Source organism: Sinohyriopsis cumingii, chromosome 12, assembly GCF_028554795.1.
Source record: "Sinohyriopsis cumingii isolate HCF-2022 chromosome 12, ASM2855479v2, whole genome shotgun sequence".
Taxonomy (NCBI): Eukaryota; Metazoa; Mollusca; class Bivalvia; order Unionida; family Unionidae; genus Sinohyriopsis; species Sinohyriopsis cumingii.
In genome coordinates this window covers 78,616,603-78,635,038 of record NC_142972.1, presented here as the reverse complement: position 1 = coordinate 78,635,038, position 18,436 = coordinate 78,616,603, and the positions used below count along the sequence as shown (strand labels likewise).

The window sequence follows — 18,436 nt, the reverse complement described above, 5'->3', positions numbered from 1 at the left end:
TCTATCCATCTGTGATAGAGTTTGAAGCAATTAGAAGACCCAATATTATGACCTATATGTATCTTATGAAACTTTGAAATTCTTTCACACACAACTGCTGATGCTACCATTTAAGTGGCATTGCCATTGATAAATATATTTAAAGAAAGTTTTCACTACAAACCAATTTGCTTGACTCTGGTTCCTATAGCAACAGTACTGACATCAATGATGCATTACAAAAGACTCCCTTTATGTCCTGCCCAAGTTTATTAAGCAACAAGGAAGGAACTTGAATGCTGAGCTTAATCAAGAGTGTGGACAGACATACATACACAGGAATTGACCATAATCAAGAGTGTGGACAGACATACATACCCAGGAATACCAAAGAGACTGCTGTGTTGAGCTAGCAGGCTAATAATTATTTTCATAAAGGACACATGTTCATATAGGGCAAATCTTTAAGTCCCCAAAATAAAAACACATGCCCATGTGGGGAAATCTTGCAAGTCCCTCAAAAAAATCTCATCGACATGTAGAAAAAAATCATGTATTCCCTTAAATAACAGACAAATGTCTAGATAATGCAAATATTTTGTAGCCTCTTATATAAAAGACACAGTTTCATACAAGGCAAATCTTGTGGTCCCTTGAGTGTCCATTAGAGATTGGACACCAGTAAATTTTAAACAAGACAATGAGACCAGTCAGGAAACAAAAGAAACACGTACCTGTCTGTACTCATTGTTGCCACGTATTCATTCCTTGGATCCCATGTGACTCCCTGAACAAAACTTTTGTGATCATTAAACAAGGCAAGCTTGCAGTCTGAAATAGAACATTTAAATGTTGAGAAAAAAAGAAAAGTGACTTCAGGAAAAGAAATGGTTCGCTTAGTGTAAAGTTGGTTACTAATTTCTGTGTAACTGAAAACTACGATATTCTGAACCTGGAAAAACACTAAATATAATGAAATCATAACAGCCCTGAAGGAGCAGATGCATAACAGTTCAAATACATCATATAGAAAGCAATCACCTTAAGAAATCATGATGATAATCTGACTTAAAAAGAAACTGAAGTATAATTTTTGTATGGGCTTTATGTATATCAACCATTAATCTTCCTAAATAACATTTGTATTCTTCATAATCTAATCATCATGTACCTTTTGTAAGATCCCACAGAATGGCACTATTATCTACTGATCCTGAAACCATATTCTTCCCATCTGCTGACCAACACAAGTCATAAATGTCCTCAAGATGACCTCTGTAAAGAGTAGTAATGAAATCTGATATATAAAGGTACAACAAATTTCACATTGTATTTAGTTTTGATTTAAGGTGCTCTTTTAATCTCAAATGCTGGAATTCATGGCAGGGTTCAAGCTCCAGATTTGAAATTACTTGTCCCATGGATAAGTCGCTAATGAAAAATACCTATCAAGCTGCAAAGCCACATGATCTGTGCTTTTTATTTAAAAAATGTATTTAAGCATTTTCATTAAATTTTAAATTAGTTTTCACAATTTATGTTCATTAGTGAACCTTCTTCTTTCAGGCTCTGGGAATATAAAACCATATTATTAAAAACAGTTTTGTATCCAAGGAAGAGCGCCTTTACAAAACTACTTGTCCTTTAACAAACCTTCTTGGAATCAAGAAAGAGAAAAACTATTACAGGTCGAAGCTTGTGTCGTGCACGCATTTATTCATCATCACCGGGGCTCATATAGTTGCGTACAATTTACCTGTGATATATGTACTATATAATATGAGAGGACAATTCTCTCCTTTCTTGCATGACCTATTTAAGAATCAATGCTGATATCTGGCCATGGTTCGTACACCATTTATCTCATGACTTGTTTTGAGATCCTGATGACATTAACTAGGTGTGTGTGATTTGTATTTTTAATGAAGCTTTAACAATTTTCCAGTAATATCACTACGACGTCTGCAGTGTTGCAGTTTATAGTGATGTCTAGCACTGGGGCATCATGCCACAGACATGTAGCATGATGACACTAACTAGGTCAATACCTTTCATCAACAGCAACAGTAAATACTGATTAAGACATATTCTAGGAAATAAAATTAAAATATGTACTTCAATTCAAATAAAAGAACGTACAATATAAATGTCTAGTTTAATAATTGCCATTTTTGCCTCAAGTTTGTGGCCCTGGAAAGAGTATTAGCTGTTCAAGTCAGGGCCATTGTTCACATTTGTTTACTGGACTCATTTTTTGGCATGGCAATGGCAACAAAAAAACTGGGTTACCATGTTAGGAAAAAATGAATGAAATGGACAACTATACATTATTAAATTTTTTACTGAGATATTTAAATCTTAAGATAATTTTATATTTAATAACAATGAAAAATATGGTAATTTTTACATGAAAAAGTGCCAAGAAAACAGATGGGATTCTTGAATGTGACACCACTTGTCCAAGATTCATTCTACTTTGATACTACGTACATAGTGGACCAGTCTAAACTGAAGAAGAAAAAAACGGGGCCAGATATAAAAAAAACAAAAAACAAGCTGTACTGATGTGACTGTTGAATGTTATATGACTGAAAAATGTTAGAAGAGAGGGATTTTGTTGAACTTAAAAACATGTTGCACATGACTGTTTTTAAGGGACGAACCATGGTAGGTCGAAGACACTACAACAGTCATCATTTGTGGACTTTACGACTATTTGCAAAAGTTACTGTAGACATGGAGACTAGTTAAAGTGAGTGCTATGCATAAATAATTTATCAATTTCTATTGCGTCTATACTCTTGTATTTACTACTAATCCACATGTATTTAGTCGATTTGTTAAAATAATTTTAACTACTGATCCAGGTAAGTAACAAAATAAACCTACATTAAAAAATAATAAATGTAAATTTTTCATACACTTTTCTGTAATTATGGCATGTAATATACAGACTGTACACTTTTTATCACTTATATTATTAATAAATTATGCTTATACCTCTCTTGGGGGCTGGCATGTGTAAACCTAGACCAAAGCAGTTCAGGTTCACATTTGATCGGGTACCCGGGTAACCGTTAGGATTGACAGGTAACTGGTAGAAATTTCCCAATATTTTGACATCTCTACCTCTCACCCCAAAAATCACCTTCTTCAATACTCAAAGTGTAACCCAGCCCCAAAAATATGGTTAATGTACGTCCCATCATAGTAATATTACTTGATGGAAAACATTTTTTTTATTCTCTCAAAGTGACCTTGACCGTTGGACTAAAAAAAAAACCAATAAGATCCTTTCTAACATTAAGTGCAAGCCAAACAAAAAATCTGATACATGGATAATTCAAGTTTCTGTGCCAAAACCATTTTCTTTCAATCAGAGTGACCCAGAACTTTGATCTTCGGATTCTGAAATCAAGAGGGTTCTTCCTTACACCAGGTGCAAGATATCCACAAAGTTTGGTAACTTTAGCTTGTGGAGAACACAAGTTATTGTGTGGAGACTATTTTCCTTTTTTAACTAAGTGACTCTGACCTCTGTGCTTTTAAGCCTAAAATTAAAAAGTTCCTTCCCCAAGTGCAAGCCCTTTACAATGTTTGGTAACTTTTAATGGAGCTTTAACAATTTTCTAGTCATATCACTACGATGTCTGCAGTGTGGCAGTTTATAGTGATGTCTAGCACTGGGGCCTCATGCTGAAAACATGTAGCATGATGTCCCACCTAGTTATATTATCCTGACACCAGGCCGACCAGTCCTAACACTAACCTCCTAATGCTGAGCGCCAAGTGAGGTAGCTGATATTACCATTTTTATAAGTCTTTGGTATGACTCAGTTGGGGTTCCAACTCGCAACCTCCCACATCCACTCTAACTGCTTAAGCCACAGGAGCGGTCAGTAACTGTAGAGAGTATACAACTAAATTTACTGATCTGTTCTTAAACTGATCAGAGATGGACAGTCAGCTGGGCAAGTACTACTAACTACAGGGCAGTGTACTATATAGTACACTGAGTCTTTACAGTGGCTGTATAAAAAGTTTATCTATTTACTGATGTAGATCAGAAAATAACCACAGACAAATTGTCATACAAATTAAAAGATTTTATACAATATAAATGTACTGCCACCCTTTTTTGCATGACCCAAAGCCAAAAATGCATTAGAAACTTACCTAAACTTATTCAAAGTCATAAAAGCATGAAACAAGTCTATGTAGCCTTCTTTGATAGTATGGTGGTGTACTCACCAAGGTGCATCTACAAAGCTCACTGACTCTTATCTAAAAATGCTTAAAAAACTGACCAGAATGTCAAACTCAACCAGAATCACTGCGACATAAAACTTAAGTCACAGTGAGCTAGTTTTGGAAGAATAATGTTCTACTCACCAAGTCAATACAACTCTGGAACTCACAGCATAAGTAACTGAAGCATAAAAAGTAGGTCAAAGCATCCTACATTTGGATAGAATGGCTGTATAATCAAGAAAACACATCAACAAAGTTACAACAAACTAGGGCTCATAGTGTCAAAGAAACTTACATCAACTCAAAATTTTGCCAAGGTGTGATGGATGGACAAATAAAAGTAGGCCTAAGTAAAAGATTAACACAATATGCACCTTCCACATTCATGCTGAGGGATAAAAATTATGTAATAAATTTTCATTTACCCTTTCAACAATAAATTTAAAAAATCCTGTCTTGCCTACCTAAGTACCTTCTGTGTGATCCAGCTTTCTTTGTTGTCTTCATCTTCCTCCTGGAAAATGTTGTTACTTGTAGTCTGGGAGTCACTCAGCTTCCAGAACACTATTACACAATCTGAAATGTAACATAAACAGTTAGACACAGATAAACAATCTGAAATTTAACACAAATAATATGACACTAAAGAACAATAGTGAACATCTTGATTACAATAAAAGAATTGTGACACACTGTTCCCCACCTGCAATATTAAGCAGAGATGGTCAACCAAACAGAAACATACACATTTTTGGGGACCTTTAAGATTTCACAAAACTTTAAAACACAGTCTATACGTACTTAACCATGCTGGCAAAGCAATATCCATGTCTTGCCACATGCTATCACAAGTACAGTGACAAAACTGCATAAAATGCATCACACAATACAAAGAATTCAGGACTGTTTCATTTAAACAAAGTGCACAGGGAAAGCACTGTTAAAACATATATGCCAGGGCACTCTGATTACTCAAATGAAAACAATACAAAATTCTAAATTGCAGATCTATAGGTGCCTATTCCGCATCAAAGGTGCCTTCCCTGGGTGTGAAGCATATTTTGCCAAAAGGGCCTTTAACACATGCTGTATATCTGATTCAATGTGTTACAATAATGACAAGAAACTACTATACAATAAAATAAAAGTATGAATACCTTTCCAGGAACAGACCTAAGAAAACCACTAATACTGATATGGCCAGATTACATCCTAAGTAATGAGTAATGTCACTCTATTGTAACTGTGACAAAGAAACTGACCAAAACACCAAGAATAATGCAGACTAATGACGCATGAAAAATAAATCAAAGTCATTTAGTTCTGATTGAAAAGTACTGTACTCTTCACAACATCAGCTGTGCACAATTTAAACGACAAGTGCCTAAGAAATAGCTAAACAGCTAAATTTTAAGTTGGAAGGGCTGGATGTGTACGGTAGTGGTTGAATTTGAATAGTATTATGATCAGGTGATGTACTGAAAAAATATAGGTCCAGGTGACCTAGTTGTAAGAGTGCAGTAGTCTTTATGACATATCATCTCAAATTACATCAATGTGTTGGAGAAATTTAGCTAAACCTAAAATCAAACCTAGGAAACAGCTTAAACCTTTACATCATGCAAGCGTCTATTGACGCCTCTACTCCATTCGCATGGAAGAGCCTTTTGACGCCTGCCGTAAACATCAGCCATTTTAAGCCAGTTTTTGTGGCGCCACCTTCAGGGAAAAACCCCTATTAGATACTACATTCATTTCTGACACCAAATGAATGCACACACCAACTGACATGAACAGATAGATACTAGCAATTCTTAAGACGTAATGGCTTTGCAATCTGGCCATAAATGGAAATCTAACACCTGTATGACCAGTGTATCCAACTATACAACAAGTACAGGCCATGGAATGCTATCAAACTGTATGACCAGTGAAGGCAGAAGTTCTATCCAACTGTATGACACAGTACATGCAGTATAATGCTATCCATCTGTATGACACAATACAGGCAGTGTAATGATATAAAACTGTATGACCAGTACAGGCAGTGAAATGCTATAAAACTGTATGACCAGTACAGGCAGTGTAATGCTATAAAATTGTATGACCAGTACAGGCAGTGTAATGCTATAAAACTGTATGACACAATACAGGCAGTGTAATACTACCAAACTGTATGACCAGTACAGGCAGTGTAATGCTATAAAACTGTATGACCAATGCAGGCAGTGTAATGCTATAAAACTGTATGACCCGTACAGGCAGTATAATGCTATAAAACTGTATGACCAGTACAGGCAGTGTAATGCTATAAAACTGTATGACCAGTACAGGCAGTGTAATGTTATAAAACCACATGACCAGTACAGGCAGTGTAATGCTATAAAACTGTAAGACCAGTACAGGCAGTGTAATGCTATAAAACTGTATGACCAGTACAGGCAGTGATCTAACTGCATAACCAGTACCAGCAGTGTAATACTACCAAACTGTAAGACCAGTACAGGCAGTGTAATGCTATAAAACTGTAAGACCAGTACAGGCAATGATCTAACTGCATAACCAGTACCAGCAGTGTAATACTACCAAACTGTAAGACCAGTACAGGCAGTGTAATGCTATCAAACTGTAGGACCATTACAGGATATGTATGCAATGCTATCAAACTGTATGACCAGTACAGGCAGTGTAAAGCTACAAAACCGTATGAACAATACAGGCAGTGTAATACTATCAATGCTACCAAACTGTATGACCAGTATCAGCAGTGTAATGCTACCAAACTATGACCAGTACAGGCAGTGTAATGCTACCAAACTGCATGAACAGTATAGGCAGTGTAATGCTACCAAACTGTATGACCAGTACAGACAGTGTGATGCTGTCAAACTGCATGACCAGTACAGGCAGTGCAGTGCTATCAAACTATATGACCAGTAATAAAGACAGTATCATACTGTCAAACTGTACGACCAGTACAGGCAGTGTAGTGCTATCAAACTATATTACCAGTACAGCAGTGTTGTACTAATGGAATGGTATAAAACTGTATTACCAGTAAAGGCAGCATTGTGGCAAGAACTCCAAATATGATACAGGGCTTTCCTTATCAGCTAGGAGCTGGGTGATTTACCCAACTACTTTACAACAAAATCTGAATCCCTTTGGGGAATGTCCTCCAAACCCCCTTCCTACTTTGGCAACTCACCCTCCAAACTTTGAATCTAATGGAAGACCCTGATGATAGGTCACAAGCTGGTCAGTGACATTCTCAACCATTCAACCATTTAAAACTGATTAGTGAAACATTTTGACAGCACTACAGATGGCAAATTTTACCTACTAAAAATTTTAAACTAATGTACACAATAGTCTTTCTTAAAGTTTCTATAAAGCTACAGTGCCACAAAGCTGTTTGAGCACAGAAATTCAACTTAGACTCAAATTAGTGCTGTGTTCGTAAAACACGTACGCACCTAGTGCAGACCATGGCCTAAAATTATAAGTCCAAGAAAAATATTTGAAACACTGCTATAACTGCTAAAAAGTCAATTTGGTCATCCACATATGCATACAAACATGTGTACCAGTCTGGTCATCCACATATGCACACAAACACGTATACCAGTCTGGTCATCTGCATATGGATACAAACATGCATAACAGTCTGGTCATCCACATATGTACACAAACATGCATAACAGTCTGGTCATCCACATATGTACACAAACATGTATACCAGTATGGTCTTCTACATATGGATACAAATTAACAGATTACAAGTGCTCTTTGTGTGTGTGTGACTTGGATTTTTAACACATTTGCAGTCATATCGCTATAATGTCTGCAGTGTGTTTATACTGATGTCTAGCACTGGGGCATCATCATGCCGCAGACATGTAGCATCATGTCCCACCCAGTAACATTGTTCTGACACCATGGCTGACCAGTCCTAACACTAACCTCTTAATGCTGAGCACCATGCAAGGCACCTGTTAGAAGTCTTTGGTATGACTGAGCTAGGGTTCAAAACCATGACCTGCATCTGAGGCAGACATTCTAACCACTTAGTTCACCAAAGTGGTAAAAGTGCTCTTTGTGTGATTGTGCTAAAAAGGTTTTTGTAAACCAGGAGTACCATGGGACATTATATATCCATCCAACAATTACCAGTCCTCTCTGCAGACACTAGTGTGGCCTAGTCGACTCTGGAGATTATTGGAGAAATGGTCTCAATGACCATGACCTTTGGTCAATTTACACTGCCCTGAATTTATCTTACTACAAAGAAACTATTTTTTTCTTACTCCACTTGCCATGACTGTGACCTTTGACTCTCAAACCCCAAAAGTCCATATATACCCTATTATCCTATGTGCGAGCCAGCAACAATGATTTTGTCAAGAGACTTATTTAAGTAATTCTGCAAAACCCTTTAACCTTTTGACCACAAAATCAACAGCATTCTTCTCTACCCAGAATGCAAGCCATCTACAAATTCTGGTGAAGGTCAATGTGCAGAAACCATTCCTCTTCTTTCAGTCACTCCAACAATGAACATGTCCTTTTGACCCAAAATGACCAAACTTTTTCTTTACACTAAATGCAAGTTATCCACAAACTAATGTTACAGTACAGAAAAACACTGCTTTTTTTCCACAGTAACAATGACCGTTGATCTTTTGATTCCAAATCTGACAGGCTTCTTCCTTACCCACAATACAAGCTATTTACAAAGTTTGAAAACAGTTGCTGGCAGAGAACTTGAGTAATGGTGGGAAAATAAAGTTATAATAAGACAGACCGTTGCACATAAAAATCCCATCCAAATCCAAAATGTTTAAAAATATGCAATACATTTAAAAACTGATATAATGGCCTGAATCAGGTCATATCAATTTTATACAAGCATTTCAAATGTCATTTGTTTATACTGCTTTGTGTGTGTTTGTGTGTGTGTGTCACACTCTTGTTAGCAAGCTTGCTGGAAAGGATGAACATAATAACAAACATGTCCTCACTGCAAAAAGTGTCAAATGAAAATCATGCTAAGGGAACTGAAGTAGCATGCGTGATGAGATATAAACGATCAACTATTGCCAAAACTTTTGTATCTTTAATCTAACAAAATGCAAAGTTACTAGCAATTAGTCTTCTTTTAAAATAAATCTGAGTACAATTTCCACCTTTATGCTCATTTCTGGGCAAGAAGCTCTTTGACTACATTATAGTAAAAAAGGACAACAAAAACAAGGATAAGTAAAAGTTCTCACCATCGCCAGCTGATGCAAGGCAGTCCCCTGAAACAGGAAGTTCATGTCAGCAGCATAAAAGAACAGTAACATTGAATGCCATTTTTATTTACTATCTGCATTATCTAGAACTTGACAACAAGTATATGAACATGGAATAAAATATGACTTTTAAAGTAATAACAAAATATTTTCAGTAAATCATATTTCTCCAAGAACCTGATCATTTTAACATTAGGATATAGCTTTTGCTGCCTCCATCAAGTCCTTTCTGAAAGATGAAATATGCCTTTCTGCCCACAAGTCATATGTTCAAAGGGAAGTAACTACTACAAATTATACAACAGGTGCCCCACCCAACAGGTAGCCACATGTATCCCAAACGTTAACCAGTTTATGCTTGAGCAAAACCCACATGGTTGCTGGGATTGATAATAATGTGATGGGATAACTATCCTAGGAAAAACATAATTTACTAAAAATGTCCTTTACTCCCATGAATACATTACCCAATCACATTAACTTGAGGAGAATAGGCAAGAGTAAATGCATGAGCAAACAAGCTCGACCCACATTACCCCAAATGAGCATGGTAACCACTCTACTTGTGTGAAGGAGATTCCAATGAGGCCACACAGCCGGCTATTGCCGTACCTGCTAATGTGTCCCTGCCAAATCCAGTGAAAGCTACAAGGCACACTGCCTGGCTGCCTAACAATGGTTTGAAGAGATACTGCTCTCTCTTTTTGAGTGCCTGAGATAGCATTTGTGAACATGGATCAAGCATGCATCTCAACCTCTCTGGACTGAGAACAGCAAAAAGATGATAATGTCTTCTTTGAAACTGCATGTAGTTGGGAATAAAGGACAGTTCATGCGGATCACTCACCCTTCTAGTGCTATTAAGAAACATGTCTTGTATGATTACAACTTCAGCAAGGTTGAAGACAGAGGCTCAAAGCTGGAGGAGCTGAGCTTAGCCAAGACCAAGATGAGGGTCAATTTCAGGAATAATGTTGAGTGAATGGGGCAAGGATTGGTCAAAAACTGGACAAGTTGGAAATACAAACCTTGTCACAACCAATAGCATCCCTCCATGAAGTCTGAACATGTCTGAAATCAAAGAACAGTATCCCCTGATCATGACAAGGATTAACATTTTGTCCTCTAAGATGAAAAGAAATTAGCCAAGTTCAGGATGGAGACTAAGAGTTGTGTGATGTTATTATGATACCAGCCAGTGAAAATGTGCCACTTCCTCATATGTGCCTTGGAAGAGCATGGTCTCCTAGCTGTCAAGATCCCCTCCATGACTGAAGCACAGAAATCCTTTTCACACATAGCATCGATGACAAGATCCAGGTTTGGAGGAATTTCTCTGGACACAGGATGATGAAGAACTTGTCTGCTTGAGCAGCACAATTTTCCTAGACACAAGATATTACTCATCCTTCATCCAGGATCTGTCTCATTAAAGAAGACAAATCAGAACTTTTTTGCAAGCCTTGCCCCTTATCTTTTGGATCAGCATCAATATGAAAACTCCACAGGCCCATATACCCTCCCAGTTGATTGACAGGGCATTGCCAGCCCAGGCCTCTGTGTTAAGGAATGCAAAGATGCGGCCTTCATTTCCAACAAACTGACGTGAAGAACCTTCTCCTGCACAGTCCATCTGCCACTGACAATGCCCCCAACAAACAAACAAACTGACATCTGCAAAGACTGTGACTGAAATGGGGGGGGGGGGAGATTCTGAAAGTATTCCCGCCACTAGCCACTCCCTGTCTTAACGATGGAGCAGGAAATGTTTGATTTCAGTCATAATGATAATCTGGTAATATAATCCACCCTAGATCAGGTGCCTCCGTAGTAGAGAGTTATCTGCATAGAGTACATGTATATGCAGCCAAGACAGGTTGAGGAGTTGAAGAAATTACTTGAATACTCCATGCATAAAGTACACAACATTACAGCCTTTCATGGATCATACTTCATATTCATTTCCACAGGACGTTTTCTAAATCTCTTCTTTAGATCATATATGTGAATGCAATTCTCTCATCATCATCTGATTTCTGCCATTCAAATGGCAAATGTGCACTTCAACATTTACAGCTATTACACAATCCATTGAATATATCAACAATGATAAAAATGTTAAAACACATTGTTCTGTATAAATCTAGATTATTCATCTGTTCTGAATAATTCTACATTATTCATGAAGGCAGCAAACATGACCTTTTACAATTGGTCATAACAGGCTATTTCCATCTGCATGAAGACTGTTTGACAACAATCACACTCACCTGAAGACTGGACAAGTGGTTAAAAATATGTCCAATTGTGCTGAGAGCATTTACTGTTATCTCAAATGTTGGATTTTGATAGGTACCTAATTAACACAATAAAATGAACAAGAGAATGCTAACTCGTGTTTTATCTGACAGATTCAACACCAGATCACGTTAAACGTTATGATAGTGACTGGTGGTAATTTTCATTGCTCATTAACATATCTGCCAACCCCTAAGTACAAAAATACTGACTGCTTATAACATAAATACTGATTTTCAGGACCAAATACCGATTTTTAAAATTTTAAGTCATATGTAACTATTTTCGACATCTAAAACTATCAGTAAAGTAGGACAGTACCTTCCTTAATTAGTCACGGTCAAAGATGCATGTATTGCACTCTTGCGCCTTCTGAATGGGCACCTTGTTCCATTTGGGTGCCCATTTAGAAGGTGCAAGAGTGTAACACACACTCAGACACAGGCTATTTACATGAGCCTTTTCCACATCTTGCTTTTTTTCTTCATTCATTATCGATTTCAATGTACCATCTTTCATCGATGATCTGAATACTGTGTGCTTTTCTTACTGAACTGTTTTTGTTCTTCACACAAGTAATCCACTGCGATTTTATGGTCTAAAAAATGTGTGCAATATAATTCACTAGCAAGGAGGAAGGTTCTCTTCTAAAAGAAATTTAATAAACTGAATTTTTATCGAATTACATCAAGCTGATGTTTATTAGCTTTTTCATGATCTTGTATGTCATAGGCGCCTCTATGTCCAATAGCGAAATCACATTACACAATTTGCAAAATGTAAAGTTTTCTCCTTTACTAGATGGTTTCACAAATCTAAACAAGACGGCTCAATTATCCTTCTAGTTGTTTTCTTGTCTTTCAATGAGAAAATTCTGAATATTCTGCTTTTCTTTTCGACATGATTAGAAGTTGATTATGAAGATGAGATACAGTGATAGCAGGAACTCTTTGCAAAATCCAATATGGTGGATAAAGATAGGCATGGTAGCCATGATTTTGATTGAAGCAATCAAATTTTAGAACTCTATTCCTATATACATGCATTACATTTATATCAGAATGCAACCAAGTGCCCTTTCAAAGCAGAAAATTGCAAGGACATTTGTCTCTTTTTAAAATTATATTAAAAAATATACTTTAGCAAGAAAAACGTACACCCATACTCAGGTCCAAAATCCAGGAAAAAAGGGACACTTGGCAGCTATGGATTGGTGACAGATGGAGTTTAAAGTCAATAATGATGGTTTAGCCAATCAGCATTGATTTCATGCCCTGATGGTGTGGACATTATCTTCTGTGTATACTTCCTGAGCCGGCGGTGCCATATCCAACACAGAAATATAGTCTGACTGGAGGATGTTTTTCTGTGATGGTCATTTGGCTCAAAAGGCAACACAACTTGTGAAACTAGTCTATCTTGTGTCAATGCAAACTATCACCTACTTTCAATGCATGAACCTTGACCAACATATGATTCACCAGTCCCAAACTAAACGAGAGACATACCACCTAACCCATGCTTTTCGGTTTTCGAGGAGAGCTGGATTCAAAGGTAAATGAGGTTATTTCTTGAAGTTAATGTGATCGGGACATGTAGTTGATGTGTGTGATTTGGATTTTTAATGTAGCTTTAACAATTTTTCAGTCATATCACTATGATGTCTGCAGTGAGGCAGTTTATAGTGATGTCTAGCACTGGGGCATCATGCTGCAGACATGTAGCATGATGTCTCACCCAGTCACATTATCCTGACACCAGGCCGACCAGTCCTAACACTAACCTCTTAATGCTGAGTGCCTAGCAAGGCAGCTGTAAGTACCATTTTTAAGTCTTTGGTATGACTCAGCCAGCGTTTGAACCACAACCCCCCCCATCCGAGGAGGACACCCTAACCACTAAGCCACTGGAGAGGTATGTAATGTAGTTGACAAAAAATCTACTGAATGGCAAGAAAGGAATTCAGAGATGGTCCCAGGATTTTATCATAAGGGATCTCCCCCCTTGTCCAAAAAATAAGGGTTGAGTAGAACAATATTGAAGGGGAGGAGGAAACGGCCATACTTCATTATTTACATAACACTTCAATATCCATCTCTTTTTTTCTTTATCCACTCTGTAAGACCCCTAATAAAATCTCAATTTTTAAAAGATGTCGCCTCTAGCTGTATAAGTATTAACCTGATAATTGTTTCTCTGCTTAATCGGTTTCATATCGGCGTATAAATATTGTTCCCTACTGAGAACACCCTTTCACAGCTCACAGGGATTTTTCACCAACATAAACACTGCCAAAGTCCAACTTTCTTGAATTAGCACTCTGGTGACAAGTATGCAAGATTTACTATTCTGTAATGCTAATTAGGATTTTATGTCCATTAGTGTATTATAATCAAATACATATCTTTACTTTTTAATCTCCTTTTTAGATTCTTATTTATCAGATTTATTGTAACCTTTATATTAGGGTTATATAGTTTTGTAGCACAAGATCCAACTGGGCTAAATTGTGACTAGAATATAAACAAAAAGTGAACTCTACTTTTAAATTGTTTGCATTTGAATTTGGCTTGTTTTTCTGCCTTTTCTACATTTAATCTCGAAATACTGCTGAAATAATGGGTTGACTGTCATGCCATCTGTTTTGGTCAATCCAGCATGTACACTGGATTCAAATTTAATGCGATTTTTTGGTTCAAAATCATTCACTGGCATCTACTTTAATACATTCCCAGCTCATATAATCAGATATACTTCTTGACTTTATAAATATATTGCCTTCATTCTAAATCATTATCTACAGATGAACAACTATGGGAATGGGCCATTTTAGGTCTTCTTGATAGCCCATATTATAAACACGCCTTTGTAAAACTTTCTTTATGCATGGTTCAAAATTTAACACAATGCTTGTTACGAGGCCCAAAGTGCCAATAAAATTTAGAAAAACAACCATTCACGTTATGCTGTAAAAACAAGATATGACAAAATACACATCGCGACAGTCACTTCAATATTTTTACCATTTCTACAAGTACTTTATGGGTAAATGGGTAAATAAAGTTGTATACTCCGCAGAGTACATTTCCATATGCATCACTAGAAATTAATTGCATGAGTTCTCGCACATCCCCACTTTCCAAGTGTGCAAATTCATACAAATTTTGCGCTAATCATGCTCCCTGGTGAGCATCTATGGAAATTGTCTGGAAATGAGTTTACAAGGGTGATACCAAAGTCAACTTGAAATTTTATCCTCCATGTCAAGAGAGTGCAAATAATTTTGACTCCTCTGATGTTCAGTGTTTCGGCAATAGCTTGCAAGTTTACCTTTTGTTCATGACAGTTAAGTACGTCTGTATTGGAAGTTGCAAAAAGTGTTGGGAACAATATCGAAAGTAAGTAATGGAAAACATCTGATCAGTCATACCAATAAAGTCCATGGCCTATTTAATGGACACATAGTACAATACGAAGTATGCCAGCAGCCTGATGGTGGACAATCTGGATTTATCCATTCCTGGTTTGTACCACCCTTGCAAATAACGACATGGACAGTTTAAAGCTATTAAGGTTGCAATGTATATAGTAAGTCTAAACAGATACACAATTTAAAAAAACTGAAATAATGCCATTCATTCAACATAAATAGAAACAATTAACCTTTCGTCCTATCTACCCATTAGATGTACAGATGTTTCTTTTGTTTTATGTCGTAAAACATCCACAGAACTGACCTGTTATTGTTTCCTACTGCTACATATATGTAGATGATTTAATATCAAATTCTAGGATATTTTATGACAAAAGTAATTTTTAAGGTTTCCAGGATATTATAATTGAATTCAAATTCCAGCTGGATTCCAGGACCTCCTTAAAAATCAGGATGGTGCAGGGACCCTGCAAACAAAATGTTACTAATCAAAGGTTCTGTTAACAGGGATGTTGTTTGAAGTAAAATACTGTAAGAAATGTTTATCAGCATTATCAGTAAATCAACCTGATGTAAAATGATGTGTAATGTGTACTATAAACAATCCTCAGCAAGTTCTGCTTTTCCGGATGATGCCACATTTTATGTGAAAATCACAGGTACACATCTTAAGAAACAATTTAACAAAGAAAAATGAGTATCAATCATATCCATCAATAACAGGCACAGGAACGTACATGTATACATAACCAATTCTGTAAACATTAACAGGCCGTATACTAACCAAGGCTGTTAACATGTGAAACGACTGCAGCCTTAACAGCTATTAAAGAACTGATCAACATTTACTGACAAATGTAAACACAAAAATGATGCACTCTCAAAAACAGATCGGGCAATGTTAGTCTACAGTAGTTAAGTGCTTTGCATGCACAGAGTAGAATCCCATTTCCATTGGTCAAAATCCATTTGTACATACATTTTTTCAAATCTATGGGGAGGCAAATCCAAGCAGTCCTAACAAGACACTTGGCTCCTATACAGGACCTATCCTTAATGCTTATCATTTATTTTTCTCTTCTTGCCCAGCATTATGTATGCAGTCTATAAAGCCTGTTGTCAAAATTGATAAGAAAGCTCAAATACACACAACAATACAATAACACTAGATTTTTTTTCAATAAAAGAGATAACTATAGCAAATTGTGCCAACTGAGTCTTAAGGTGAGACAGACTAGTTAATGCCATATCGTATTGTGCATGTTTTTATGACAAACAGATATGATGATTACCAGCTTTCACCATTCAAATATATCTGAAGCAAATTTAAAATAATTAATCAGTACAAAAAGCATTTTAAATAGAGGTATGCAAGGAACCTCTTGCAACCTGAGAACAAGAACTATTTATGGAATCTTAAGATGTCTATCATGCGAGCTAATTTTCTTAATTCATTTTCCAAGCTATGGAAGAAGGCCACATCATTTGAGAATTGAAGGCATCATTATGTTGCATAAAATATATACAATTTTCTTAAACAATATGATGAAGAAAACAATTTCTGAATATTTGACATGTTGTGACTTAGACTGATATTAATCTCTTGACACCTACCATCTGGGGAGAACCTACATACATTGACAGCCTTCGTATGACGCTTCAGGTGAGCCAGGAATTCAACAGAGGCTTTTCCATCTATATCTGTTAGCACCTGCCAGATCTGGGAAAAATATTCATATACAATAATCACAGCAAGATGGCCTACAAACTTTAGACACTTTAGTGTTGTACATATCAATCCATATAACAAGTAAGAGTACTATGTAACCAACTGTACTAGAAAAAGTGACCACATAAAAAACTTTAACATCAAGGGTATGGACAGATATAGACATGAATGTAGATGCCAAGCTTAATGAAATGCAGGCTCATCAAATAAATGTAACACAGAGAAACAAAAAGCTGTTCATTTTTTTATCACTAAATGTTGGAGAACTTTACTGCTATTACTCTCTATGAAAGCCATGTTTTGAACTTTTAATAACTAGACTAACAGCAACGATTTTTATTAAAAAGTTATTTTCATTTTAAATTCAGTAATACTTAAATTTATAAATAGCATGAAAATAGTAAACTAATTATTATATATAGTATTTTTTGGCATACAAATACTTTGAAATTCAGATACCTACACGGACATATTTGTCCACACCACCAGTTGCTAGTCTTTGAATCGAACGCTTGCCTGGCTGGAAGTCAACACTGTAGACAGGATCTCTCTCATGCCAGGAAATTTCAGGAGTTGTCACCTTCATTCTTAAAAAAAATAAAAAACAAAAACCCTGGAATTTTAGAAAAGTAATTAAGTAAGCAAGTGTATGTAAGTATAAGGTTTAAAAGCACATAAGCACAATCACTGCTTTACAGCACCAAGGAAAATGTTCAGTAGTAAATATATTGCACAAATTTTTAGGAAGATAAATGCTCCTGAGTAAATAAATTAATTCTTAATAAAGTACATACAACAAAAGATAAAAGTAAAGAAATCACTTATTTACATTCAACAATTCCATTATTTTTGGTCTTACAAGAATTTTAAATTCCAATACTTTGATCTCACAAAGCAGAATCAAATACATCTACCAAAACCAAGTTTCAACTAAGTATTGTATTTGCAAGTTAGTTAATCAAGAAATATTTTTTTTATTTTCTTAAAGTTCACTATAAAATGGCACCTGAAAAGATTTCTAAAATTATTTAAAACTACTCTTGCACCATGTATGAGGGCACATGCACCTGTGTCTTCAGATCATACTGTTTGTCCTAATTTCTTTGTTGTCAATAAAATACCACCATATCTATTCAGACATCACAATGAAGCATTCAACTTGGTATATAAATGAACTAAGCACTTCTTTCCAAATGAACTGACACAGCCAATATGTGATTGCGTCTACTTTCAGAAAGAGGGGTCTTCTTAGTGTAACAACTCACCTCATAGCTTCGTTACAACAGTCCACTGATAGCATTGCAGATTTAAGGTTTTATTTGTCAACCAATTTTGACCTTGAGCATTTCTCAAATTCCACAACATAGCATTGTCTGATATGTTTCTGAACTACATAATTGCATTTTAAAGCTAAATCTTCAGTAACATAATAGAGTTTGCTTTGTAAAAATT

The 18,436-nt window shown here is 36.1% G+C and overlaps 1 protein-coding gene across 2 annotated transcripts in view; it reads right to left on the bottom strand.

Moving 5' to 3' along the window:
* LOC149786797 (chromatin assembly factor 1 subunit B-like) overlaps window positions 1-18,436 on the bottom strand; it is a 50,832-nt gene that overhangs the window by 30,392 nt on the left and 2,004 nt on the right. The window contains exons 2-7 of one of the 2 annotated variants that reach the window (XM_089977299.1): window positions 17,448-17,571; window positions 16,870-16,975; window positions 9,504-9,530; window positions 4,695-4,806; window positions 1,151-1,254; window positions 714-810 (exon numbers count right to left, since the gene is read on the bottom strand). In XM_089977299.1, coding sequence (XP_089833425.1) covers window positions 714-810; window positions 1,151-1,254; window positions 4,695-4,806; window positions 9,504-9,530; window positions 16,870-16,975; window positions 17,448-17,570 — 569 coding nt within the window. In that variant the 5' untranslated portion in view covers window position 17,571. Of the gene's footprint in view, window positions 1-713; window positions 811-1,150; window positions 1,255-4,694; window positions 4,807-9,503; window positions 9,531-16,869; window positions 16,976-17,447; window positions 17,688-18,436 lie in introns of those variants that run through there. The other variant, XM_089977300.1, reaches the window with a different exon arrangement.